This window comes from Gavialis gangeticus, unplaced genomic scaffold, assembly GCF_001723915.1.
Source record: "Gavialis gangeticus isolate Ggan-Ray unplaced genomic scaffold, GavGan_comp1, whole genome shotgun sequence".
In the NCBI taxonomy this organism is placed as follows: domain Eukaryota; kingdom Metazoa; phylum Chordata; order Crocodylia; family Gavialidae; genus Gavialis; species Gavialis gangeticus.
Window position 1 is genome coordinate 1,019 of NW_017729007.1, and position 12,114 is coordinate 13,132.

A 12,114-nucleotide genomic window follows, 5' to 3' on the forward strand; every position below is an offset into this window, starting at 1 on the left:
CTGACAGCGGCAGTGGTGGCCAGGTAGGCGGATCCAGCAGAGCCGGGTCCGACGGCGGCAGCGGCAGAACCGGGTCCGACGGTGCAGCGGCGGCCAGGTAGGTGGATCCGGGAGAGCCAGGTCCGACGGCGGCAGCGGCAGAGCCGGGAGAGCCGGGTCCGACGGCGGCGGCGGCGGCGGCGGCAGTGGAGACCGGGCCGGAGGCAGTGGAGCTGCCAGAAACAGGCCCAAGGCAGGGCGACGGGGAGCAGTGGAGCCTGGGTCGGTGGACACTGCTGAGGCAAGGAGAGCTATGGAAACTGCAGCGCCCCAGCGGACCAGGGCCCGCGGACGGAGCGGTTGGACATTCTTGGGGTAAGCGGGACCCCGGGGCAGGGGTCCGCACACCAGACTGGAGGCCAGGGCGAGGGTGTAGGGGTGGAGGAGCCCTCTGGACACCCGCATCCGGAGCCAAGCCGGACAGCGATGAAGGTCTCATTACCGGACAGTACGCGCTAAACCAACTGAACAGCATATCAGATAACATCAAGTCGTGGCAGGAGAGGCAGGCGCGTACGCCCATCCAGGTGGGGTGAGTCTTCACTGTGAGTGGGGGGGGTGGCCGCGGTCCCTTCCCCAAGGACCGGGGAAGGGAGGGACACAGCCTAAGAGAACCCACTTACAGTATGAAACGGGAAATTTTCATGGGATATTGTTCCGTGGTCTGAGGAGAGAAACCAGGAAGGTAAGTATACAGAGTCAGCCAGGACAGATAGGCAAAAGATAAGGGCAGTAAGAATGGATTAAATGGATGAGGTTTCTGAGTCCAGCAGGCCGGGTACAGACATTACACTTTTACTGGTATAAGTGATCAGAAACTTGTCTATACCCATAACAGAACAGAAGTTTGGCACACGAAACCGGTCTCTACCTGTAACAGAGCAGAAGTTTGTCACAAATAGATTGGTTAAAAAATAGTGGAGCCTGGTCAAAGGTGTGCCCCCGGTCCCTCCCTGAAGGGTGAATATGTGTTCTGTTTGCTATTGATCTAAACCATGCTGCTTACAAAAAAACAAGTAACTTAGATCAATTTCACCTCAGGCTTTTTGAACGTCTGTACTTAGCCCCAGAGACCCAGTCGTCTTACTTCTAAGTTTCGTGGTCCCCTGCAGGAAGTCTGACAGCTCTTCAAACATTGGCAAACTGAGGCTCCAGGCTCAGCAGCATCTCATCAGGCAGGCTGCTAGAGATTCAGAAAGCTGACAGGAAAACAAGCCATTATTCTTCATAAGATTTAACAAAATCAGCATGGCCCAGCAAAACAGTTAGATTTCATCTAATCAGCATTCCTCAACAGAAAAATATCAGAAGGAATTGGTGAAAAAGAACAAAGTTAATTCAGCCTGATTATAAGTGACTTCCCACTGAGATCAGCCTTCAGTCTTTGGTCCTTTTGTCCAGTCCAGGCAGTATCTACCAAGAGAAATCAGTCATAAAGTACTGAAGCTACATTGTGTTGATATATGAGTGATAGCAAACAGCAAGTTCTGTTTGAAAGTATGACCTGCTTTATAAATTGACAAGGAACAGGTTAAGAAGAGAAGAAAAAAGCTGAATTCAGCCTGTTGTGGGTGAATGCAAGTGGCTTCCCCCGGGATCAATATTCAGACTTTGACTGTCCTTGTTTCTCAGTCTATAAATTACTTCACTAGAGGGACCAGCTATAAAGCACTGAAGCTAAATTTGTTGATGACACAACAGTGGGATGAGTAGTGAGCACAAAGCATACCACAAGTAAAATTTGAAAGAATTAGGACCTACTTTATAAATTGGCTGACATGTGCCAAATGAAATGTAATGTTGACAAATGTAATACTCAAAGAAAATAAACACAAGAACAAAATGAATGGAATTGAACTACCACAGAAGGACTTTGAAAAGGACCTTGAAGAGACAATGAAGTTCACTTAGAAAATATTTAGACAATAAGGGAAAGTAATTTGAAAAACCAGGTGATTCAGAATACACAAACTACAAAGTGACCTTGAATGGAGTACTTGAATTCAGCATATCTACAGCAGTTTAAAATATTGTAGGTAGACAGGGAGTAAGACTGCTTCGTATGGTAGTTAATGGTTCCTAAGCCATTGAAGATCTGGTCCCTACCCTCTCTTTCTGCAAGAAGTATTTGGGCAGGAAAAGGAACTTGCATAAATGAATTCCCCACTCTATCTCAACCTCTACTGCAGCAGCCTTACATGTTGTTCTCAGCCTCTTTCACCCTGCCATTGAGGCTGTGGAGGACACAGAAATGCTTCTGCTTTGGGACATTATCAGAATGGTTTTGAAAATATAAACTGTTGCTTGCATTGAAGATGGCAGTGAATCACAGGCTGTTTGCTAAGGTAAAAGGCAGTTTTTACTTCCAAAAGTCCTCTCCTTCAAATATTAGAAAACACATAGTGAAGGGAAAGACTGCACACATTTCACTTTGCTCATGAACATGATTTTCCACTAATTTCACAAGTGGTGAGAGTTTTCACAGTTCTCTGATGGACACTTAGCTTTAGCAAACCAGCTGGCTGACATGAATGTGTAAAGAATACAGTAGCAAGCACTTTCATGGCTTGCAAAACTGGTTTTAGGGACAATGGTGCCCTGGGTGAACTTGTATTTTGGTGCCTCCCCCACCCCCCTGGTCAGCAGCACTGCTGTAGGCAGAGGCAGGTGGGCTGGGACACAGGGTGCAGTCCAGTAAGTAGGCAGAGCTACCCATACTGCCTGGCTCAGCTCCTCTCAAGCAGTGGCTGGAGGTATGAGGGTGGGCTGGGGAGTGTGGGCAGCTGCGCCTCCCTGCCAGACTGCACCCCACATCCCTGCCCCCTTGCCTTTGCCTGCAGCAGCGCCTCTGACTTAGAGAAGCTGGGCACTGCTCTGTATGTGCGTGGTGCCCCCTGACCACAGTGCCCTCTATGGTTGCCCACGATGCCTACCCCTAAGGCCGGCTCTGCATGGAAGGGAAATATAACATGATTGGGACTTGAAAGCTTGAGTAAAAACCAAACGCAGTGCACCTGAATAGCTAGTATGTTTTCTAGCATGACGTTTAAAATTTAGAATCACAAATGTAGAGAAATGCAGTCCCCAAGGAGCTAGAGATCCTGCTTTCACTGTTAAGGACTTTTATATCTGCATAATTTAAGTGAACTAGAAGAAACTTTGTGAAGCCAAACTCCCTCCATTCTCAAACCCAGAATTTAGCATCTTCTTTTGCTGAGAAAAATACTTTTCTTACTTTATGAAGCAGATCACTTGTATTGAGACTAGCTTCTCTGGATTGAAGGAATACCAGCTTGGGTAAATATCAAAACCACCATGTTCTTCTAAGAATTCTTCATGTGTAGTCATGAGGATACAAACAGGGATTTCTCAGGGGCTCATCCAGATCCTTCCCAAATCTTGAGAGATCATTTCCTAGGGAAGATTATAAAAATTCCCAGGTGAAGGAAAACATTTGCAGCTGACTCTGAAGAATGCAGTAGTTGAATGAATATAGAAGAAAACCATTAACTGAAAGAAACATCTTTTCTCTCTAACACTTTACTACTGCTTACTTGCTTAGATAACAGTTAAGTTCCATTTTCAAAGGGTGTGTTTAGTATATGTATTAGCATGGGTTAAATTAGATCATCCTCAATGCTGCAACTGGTGGACTATTTTAAAATCATGATTTCTGACCCAATAGTAAATACAGTGGTGATTATGCTACCCTTAGCTTAAAATAACCAATGAACCAAACAAACAAAAAATGGAAAACCAAAAATTCCAAACTCCTGTAAAACACATTTGTCTCAGTTAAAATACTGGGACAGGGAAGCTGTTGTTCTAACAACTTCTGACTTAATGAGATTCCCCTAGATGCTTCTTCCTATTATTTATTGCTATTATTAAATATTATTATATTCCCTTAGCCTCTAGGTGATACAAGTAATAAAAGATCAGCTCCTCTCATATTTTTGTCCTAGTTCTGACCACTGCTAAAGGCAAATACCTAGCACATTGAAAAGATGTATTGTTTTAATTTAGAGGAAATGTTTCCATAATTTTTTCACAGAAAATTGATTAGTCCTATTTGGCACTGACTCTCCCTCTTTCTACCAGAAATGCTGCATTAAAGGAGATGAAAATATGTAAAATATAACTTCCGTGATATGATCCCATATAAACAATCCCTACACTTGCCACAGAAAAGATATATGATTCTGGAAGGGAAAGGGGGATTTCACAAGAGATTTTTTCAAACAGTGGTCCATGCTATGAAAACACTTGAGAAAAATTGGGTTGGGTGGATTTGATATGAGTGTTGCAGGGCAACATTTAGTTCAGATGCATCAGAGGGTGAAGTTTTTGTGACTCTTGTATAATAACTTATGGCATGAAAAATGGATGTTTATTTCTAGATAAAACTTATTATTTTAAAAAGTTCAGAGCCTTGCAGAATTCTTACCGTATCTCCAATCTTGCATATAAATATATACCGTATAAGTAAATGTATACAAATGATAAAGTTTGTATAGTCCAATTATAGTACCACTGGTACATCTATGTAGATTGCAGACACACAGTGAAAGCAAGTACAGGCATACCTCGTTTTATTGCGCTTCGCTTTATTGCGCTTCGCAGATATTGCGTTTTTTACAAATTGAAGGTTTGTGGCAACCCTGTGTCGAGCAAGTCTATCGGCGCCATTTTTCCATCGGCGCCATTTTGATGGTTAGCATTTTTTAGCAATAAAATATTTTTTAATTAAGGTATGTACATTTTTTTTTAGACATGATGCTATTGCACACTTAATAGACTACAGTATAGTGTAAACATAACTTTTATATGCACTGGCAAACCAAAAAATTCGTGTGACTCACTTTATTGCAATATTCGCTTTATTGCAGTGGTCTGGAACCAAACCTGCAATATCTCCGAGGTATGCCTGTACTCATATACGTTACTTGTGTAGATACTTACTTGCAGGATCCAGGCTGTAGACAGAATGTTATTAGCCATGTGTTTATAGTACTTCTCTAGCAGACTTATTTTTACCTTTTTTGTCATACATGGTGTTTTAGAGTCCGTCTCATCATTATTAGTGTTACGCAGACCTTCTATCCCTTAGTAATCTATACAAAATTAAATTACATTTCATGAATAATAGCATCAAGTTTGACAGAATATTCTAAATTCCAGGAAATTTGGAAACTATATCTGTGCATAACAATACCTCATATCTCAGCTATTTCATTCAGCAGTGTCATAATGGATGCCAGGCTCTGAACTGAAAAAAGGCAGAGCAGATATCTCCATCAGCCATCCTCAATTTTGCAAATTAAGGTTTTGGCATTCACAGCTTATTATTGAAATTAATGCTTATTGTGATCTCCCTTCTCTTGATAGAGTACAAACGTATGACTGCGGAGAGAGGATTGCAGACTGGTTCTCTGAGTTTCTTGGTCGTCAGTGTCACCTGATTAGGCAGAGTTCAGACTTCAAAGGAAATGCAACTCAGAAACATGTAAAAGGTATTTGCTCTCCCATGTTTATGAAAAATGGATCTGATATTCTGTCTCTCTAAATAGAAAATATGAGCCTGCTTGCCATGACTTATGACAGTGGTGGTCAACCTTCCAGTCCTCTGGGCCACATGAGTGGGATGAGGCCAGTCTGTGGGCCGAATTCCACATCCCGGACAGTACCAGTCTGCAGGCTGGACTCCGCATAGGGATGGAAAACAGGGTCAGTCTGCAAGTGTACTCTAACACACTGGCTCAGCTCCATGCACCAGATCCAGCTGCAATTAATGCTGCCACTGCTCTCTTATGCCGAATTTCTGGATGCATGGGGAGCCCTGCAGGCCAGATGGCATGGCCCTTTGGGCTAGATTTGGCCCATAGGTCAGAATTTGAGCACCACTACCTGATGCTGAGTAAAAATCTACTGCAATGAAGAGGAGAGATGTCCTGAACATGAAGACCAATAAGGAACTGTATATCTGTTTTGCTGATCTTCCATTTGTTCGATTTGGGGAAAAAAATCTAAGTAGTCTTTTATATCATCCCAATACCCTTTCTATCTAAAAATCTTATGGTCATAGTGAAAAATATGGAAAATTTCTGAACACAGAATTTATTCTTATGTCAAAATTTATTATCTTAAAATAGAATGAATTGAAAATGACACTAGAAATCCTAAGTTATTGCCACCTGTAAATTATTTTATGAAGTTGAGCTATATCTTATTTAATAAGTGCATTGCACTACGTAAGTTTGATTCAGGCTTCTAATTTAATAGCTTGGACTCTTTCCATTGTATTATTCCAGTGAATAATTTCTTCAATGAAAATGAATGGAAACATTATGGGGGTAGGGGTTAGACGTAAACAGCATCGTATTGATCATTTGTAATAATAATTTAATAATGTTGGATTGATTTTTAGGTCAGGCACCCTCTGCAACCCTCTCACTTTCTCTTGTGAATGAAGCACAATATCTCCTGATAAACACTGCAAGCATTTTGTATCTGAAAGAGCAAATTATTGCAAGGTGAGATCTTTGTCAGCTGAGATGGCATATTATGTAAAGCTGGTTTTCAGAATCATGTCATAAGGTAAAAGTATCAATGCATTAGTTAGAAATTGAAGTTTTTATCCTTCAGTCCCTCACAAGGATGTATTCTAAATGCTATGTTAAGATAGATCCCAGTCAATAAGATCATAGGAAAGTTGAGCTCGAAGGGACCTCACGATGTCATCTAGTCCAGCCTACCTGCTTACCTGCTGATCTCAATATTCAAGTTCAATACCTGAATTTATCATATTTGTCAATAATCTGCAGAAAATTTTAGTTTATTTTTGGCCAAAAGCTACCTGCAAAAAGCTGTTTGCTTAGAAACCAGTTTATGCCTATCTGTGTGTTCTAAGGATCAGAAATGCAAAAAGTTACTCTACTTGCTTAGGAATGAGTTATTAATTAGATATCTGCTCTAGGATCCATGATTCCATAAGACAGGGGTATCAAATTCATTAGGCCCTGGGAACTAGATGAGTGGCACATGGGGCAAGTCCAGTGCAAGGCACCACATGCAGCATGCACCTCAAACCACCCTGCACACAGCATTGCAGCATATGCCCTGGACTAGTCCATATACCACATGCCGCATGCACTCTAAACTGGCCCTGCATACCATGTGGAGCATAAGCCACAGACCAGCCTACATCCAGAGTGCACCCTGGACCCATGTGCCAGGTTTAGCATGCGTCCCAGCCGTGCATGCTGGTGTTGCATGCTCCCCAGGCCAATCTCACATGCAGATTGTGCCCTAGACCAGCCCCACATGTCATGGTCTGCATGTGCTGTGGACAGGCCTACATGCCATGTGTAGCATGTACCCCAGAACAACCCCGTGTGCCATATCCAGTTTGCAGGGCTGGGGCCTGGGCCAGTGGTCACTGTATGTAAGCCAGTCCAGGATATTCCACGTGCAGTGTGTGGCTCCAGTCCAGCACAGCAAGCTGGGTGGCAGGGCTCCACAGGCCGGATCCTGCCTGTGGGCCATATCCTTGAAATCCTTCCCTGAGTGTTTAGATCAGGGGTGGGCAAAAAGTGGCCCACAGGCCAGATGCGGCCCACCAGGCCATTCTATCCATCCCATGAGGCCCCTAAAAGTTTAGAAAATTAATATTTATCTGCCCCTGGCTGCCTGTCATGTGGCCCTCGATGGCTTGCCAAAACTCAGTAAGCAGCCCTCTGTCCGGAATAATTGCCCACCCCTGCTTTAGATAGATCACATGTTAAAATGAATACATGACCTCTTTTAATACCCTTTGAAAGTTCCTGTTTGTTGCGGAAAAGCTAAATATTTAGAGCTAAAAACCAAACCAGTGAAATATTTCAAAGAAATCTGCTTGTCAGGACATATTTATTTTGCTGTTTGTTTCCTAGTTGATTTTTGGATTATTCTTACAAAAACAGGAAATAAAGGAATCATTCAATCCACTTGGAAGTCACAGATAAGAAAACTTTTATGTCTAAATACCTAAAACCTATTAATGTAGATTTGTTATGAACACCCTACCACCTCAACCAGTTTCCCACCCTACGTGCCACATGAAATTCAGTCTCCTTCTAGTCCATGGTCTCTGAGTCTCACAACTGCTCTGTTCTCATTTCATGTTATTCCCCTGTCCCATTTCACTGCCCTATGTCCTCCTCTTATTCCTTATGCTTGGAAATCCCTCCCTCCCTCGGTTAACCAAGTGAATATTCTTTCCACACACAAATCCTTTCTCAAATGACGGTTCCACAAGGCCTTTCAGTATTAACCCAACGAACCTAAGCTACGCTCTGCAGAAAACCTGAGCAGTGTTAGGTTTTGTATCCCTTGAGAAGATGAGAATTCAGGAACTAGCCAGGGATATAATACCTACAACAAACAGCTGTGTGGGACGACTGAGGTCCTCCAGTTGTTTTCTATGGCTTTTATTTTAAAAAAATGTGACCTCTCTCTTTACCTGTGCAGAGCCATATATGAGCTCCAGCTGAGTAGAGAAATGGTGTCCTTTGAAGTAATAGCCACAGCCAGTACCTGCATGGCTCACCCTTCATTCAACAAACTGCTGCTAATTAAGCCAGTTGTGAATTGCCCAGAGATGAATGCTCCAGGTGCTGCTGTATCTGTAGTGTATATGCATTTTGATATCACTGACTATAGTTGGTTTCAAAAGAAAGTAATTCCATTTGTACTGCTTTTAAGGGCTTGCGGTGAGAAGAGTAGCGTTAAGGTGCAACCATATTTGTAAAGGAGCACCACAGGGGAAGGCCAAATAAGAGAAATACTAAATCAATCTATCTCCCACCTATTTTAGTCATACTTCCTCTGTAATGAGCCATTTCCCCTTTAGGGTGTCTTCTGGTTGGGTTTTAACTCTCTGATGGAGCAGCGGAGTTTAAAAGTCTCTCTCTTATAAGTGAACTTCTCACTCAGGACCCTAAGCTCAGATTTCCTAGCCTTCCCCATAAACTGGCAAAAGACTCCAGCTTTCTAATTTTGTATACACCAAATATAACATGAACCATTTGAAGTGATTTAGCAGCTTGCAATATTATGTGGGTGAAATCAACTTTCAGCTTTTCCAGTAGACTGCAGTTCCACTACACAGTAAGAGCATTGGCAATTTCTGAGCTTTGTTTGTCTCCCTGTGAAGGGCCCTTTGGGGTGGGTATAGTTCTGCAGTGCAAAAACCAGGCCTAGGCCTCTGGAGTAGAAATGCAAAGGAGTGGAATGGGACCAAGAGCAGCTTGTGGAAGAAGTAAAGCAAGATGATTCGCTGCTTTTGCACATCTCCCGCTCCTTCTCCCCCACCTGTTGGTCTAGAGCAGTGGTTCCCAAACTGTGGTACACATAGTACCAGCGGGACACAGACAGTCTATGAGTGGTACACACAGGCAGTGGAAGGCCGGGGTGGGAAGGTGCACACAGACACACACAGCAAGCAGCAACCTGCTGCAGGTGACCAGGAATGCAGCTCAGCCATGGGTGGAGCAGCGTCCAGCACATATGTGTGTTGGGGGGAAGGTATTGGGGACACGGACGGGGTGCACACGGGTGCACATGCACCCTCTGGAAGCACCAGCTGCAAAACCAGAAGTGCACCAGTTGGCAATTGGCTGCTGCGGGACCCATCCTATCGGCAATCTGATGCCCACCCCCCAGACTCAGGCCAGTCACCCATAGAGGAAGAGGTGTGGGTGAGAGAAGCGGGGAGAAAATTGAGGCTCCCCTGATGAGGGAGGGAGTGGGGCAGAGGCAGGGTCTGGGGAGAATGGGGCCCCAGGGTGGATCAAGAGACGGTCAGAGCCCCAAGCAGCTTGTCCATCGGTGCGGGGAGGCAGGGGGTCCTGCTGTTATGCGCTCCCCAGGGGAGGCATGGGGGGCACATACCACCCAGATTTGTGTGTGGGGTACAGGTGGGCTCCCCACTGTGTGCTGGGCTCTGTGCCCCACTGCTGTTGCCTCAGGAGCCACATGCGATGCCGTGTGCCTCTTGTGTGCTGACTACGCCACATCCCATGCCTGCCTGGCGGTAGGAGGCACAGCACGGCATCGCACACAGCTCCTGAGGCAATGGTAAGAGGGTGCAGAGTCCAGTGTGCATTGGGCAGCCTGCCTCCACCTTGCGTTCAAATCCAGGGGGCATGTGGCCCCCATGCCGCCCCCTGGGTGTGCACAGTTGTGGGAGCCTCCCTGTGCTTCTGGAAAAGCTCAGGCTGCCCCGGGGAGAGCCTGGGGGGGCAGGAAGGGATGCGTCCTTCTGTTCAGGCTTGCCAGGGAGCGGGGCAGGCCAGCCCGGGGGAGAAGACCCCCATGAAGCAGCGGCCTGCACTCTGGTCTCTGGGTGGCACTGCCATTGCCTTGGGAGCTGTGCACAACACCATGCTGTACCTTCTGTTGCCAGGTAGGCAGGGGATGAGGTGCAACCAACACATGGGAGCCACATGGTGTCATGCACAGCTCCCAAGGCAATGGCAGTAGGGTGCAGAGCCCAGCACACAACAGGCCACCCACCTCTGCCTCATACACAAATCTGGGGGACACATGCTCCCCATGCCTCCCCCGGGGAGGTGTGCAATGGCAGGGAGTCATGACCCCCAGTGCCCCTGAACGAGCCTCCCATATCTCCATCCCATAACCCGTGTGTGTGTATGTGTGTGTCTGTCTGTATGCTCTGTCAAGCAAGCTCACCCCTCCCACTAAAGACATCCCCAAAAGCATCTCTGGATGGGTAACTTTACACTGGCTTTTTTCCAGTTTACAAATGTTTTATATGCCTACTTTGACTGATAAGACAATGTTTTATGATTACTAAAGATTTCGATGTTTTAATACAAAGTCTGTGTGTGAAAAATTTGCTGGTGGTACTTAAGGCTGTATCATCTTGAATTTGTGGTACTCAATCTGTCAGAGTTTGGGAACCGCTGGTCAGGACATCTGTGACACATGTGAGAAGAACTGTTGCCATTCCACAATGCAGAGCTGCTTGGTCAGGGTGCCCAAGAAAACCAAAGGGTACACTGCTGCTCTGTATCGGTTACTAAATTGCTGGATGTGACCTTCCCAAATATTGACCTTCAAGGGCTTATTTTTAAAAGCTGTTTTTAGATCTTTTTAGTTTTGTGTAGGAAGCAGTATTTAGAATCTTTACATGTAAGTTTGTCTTAATAAAAATGCGTTAAGATTTATAGACCCTCTAAATCTTTAATTCTGTTTTAATAGTTTCTCTTTGTGTTAATCTTCCATAGGTAAAAATTAATCTTCCTCTGTGCATTTGGCTCCGGAGAGGTGATCTAAAACAGTAACAGCAATTTAATTAAAGATTAGACCATAACCAAATGTTGCAGTACCACATGCAAAGAGCAGTATTTGAATGTCTGATACCCCTGTTGTGGCTTGCCTCCATTAAAACTAACAAAATCCCCACTGCGCAACCTCCCACTTGATGGTTCCTTATTTGAAATAGGCACTTGAAGATGCACATGATTAATTTTAGTTTTATTTATTGGATAGAAATAAAAAGAGAAAAAGAACCTGAATTAAAATCCTGGATCCAACTTCTAGGTCTATAACTAGAATTCATGGGTTTGAAATCCAAAGCCTTTTGTACTCCCAACTTTCCCCCTGCTCCCTTTATTTTTGTTTTCACTTGACTTGTGTCTCTATTTCATTTTATATCGCTGTTATATCTTTTAGCATTCTGAAAAGTGCCCAGCATAATTTGGGTATCAGTAATAAAGGTATTGATAGTCTGCCAAATTATAGCAGATTTCACTTTCATTCAGCAAGGGTGGTTCAAAACTGTTACAGAAATGGAGTTATCCATGTTAGTTGGAAGTCAAGTAGAATGCAAGGTAGATTTGCCCCTTATAAACTAACCAGTGTGTATGTGTAGCACATGCTTTCATGAGCTGAATCTCACAGCATCTGATGAAGTAAGTTGCAGCCCATGCAAGCTTGTGTTCTTTGTGTGTGTACACACACACACACACACACACACACACACACACACACACACACACACAGAGGCAAACA

At 44.3% G+C, this 12,114-nt stretch overlaps 1 protein-coding gene across 1 annotated transcript in view; it reads left to right on the forward strand.

The window, feature by feature from the left end:
* Nucleotides 1-12,114, forward strand: part of LOC109292002 (molybdenum cofactor sulfurase-like) — a gene marked incomplete at its 5' end in the record, with an annotated part of 46,007 nt that overhangs the window by 908 nt on the left and 32,985 nt on the right. Inside the window, 2 exons of the mRNA XM_019509241.1 lie at nucleotides 5,428-5,552; nucleotides 6,467-6,572. Coding sequence (XP_019364786.1) covers nucleotides 5,428-5,552; nucleotides 6,467-6,572 — 231 coding nt within the window. The remainder of the gene's footprint in view (nucleotides 1-5,427; nucleotides 5,553-6,466; nucleotides 6,573-12,114) is intronic.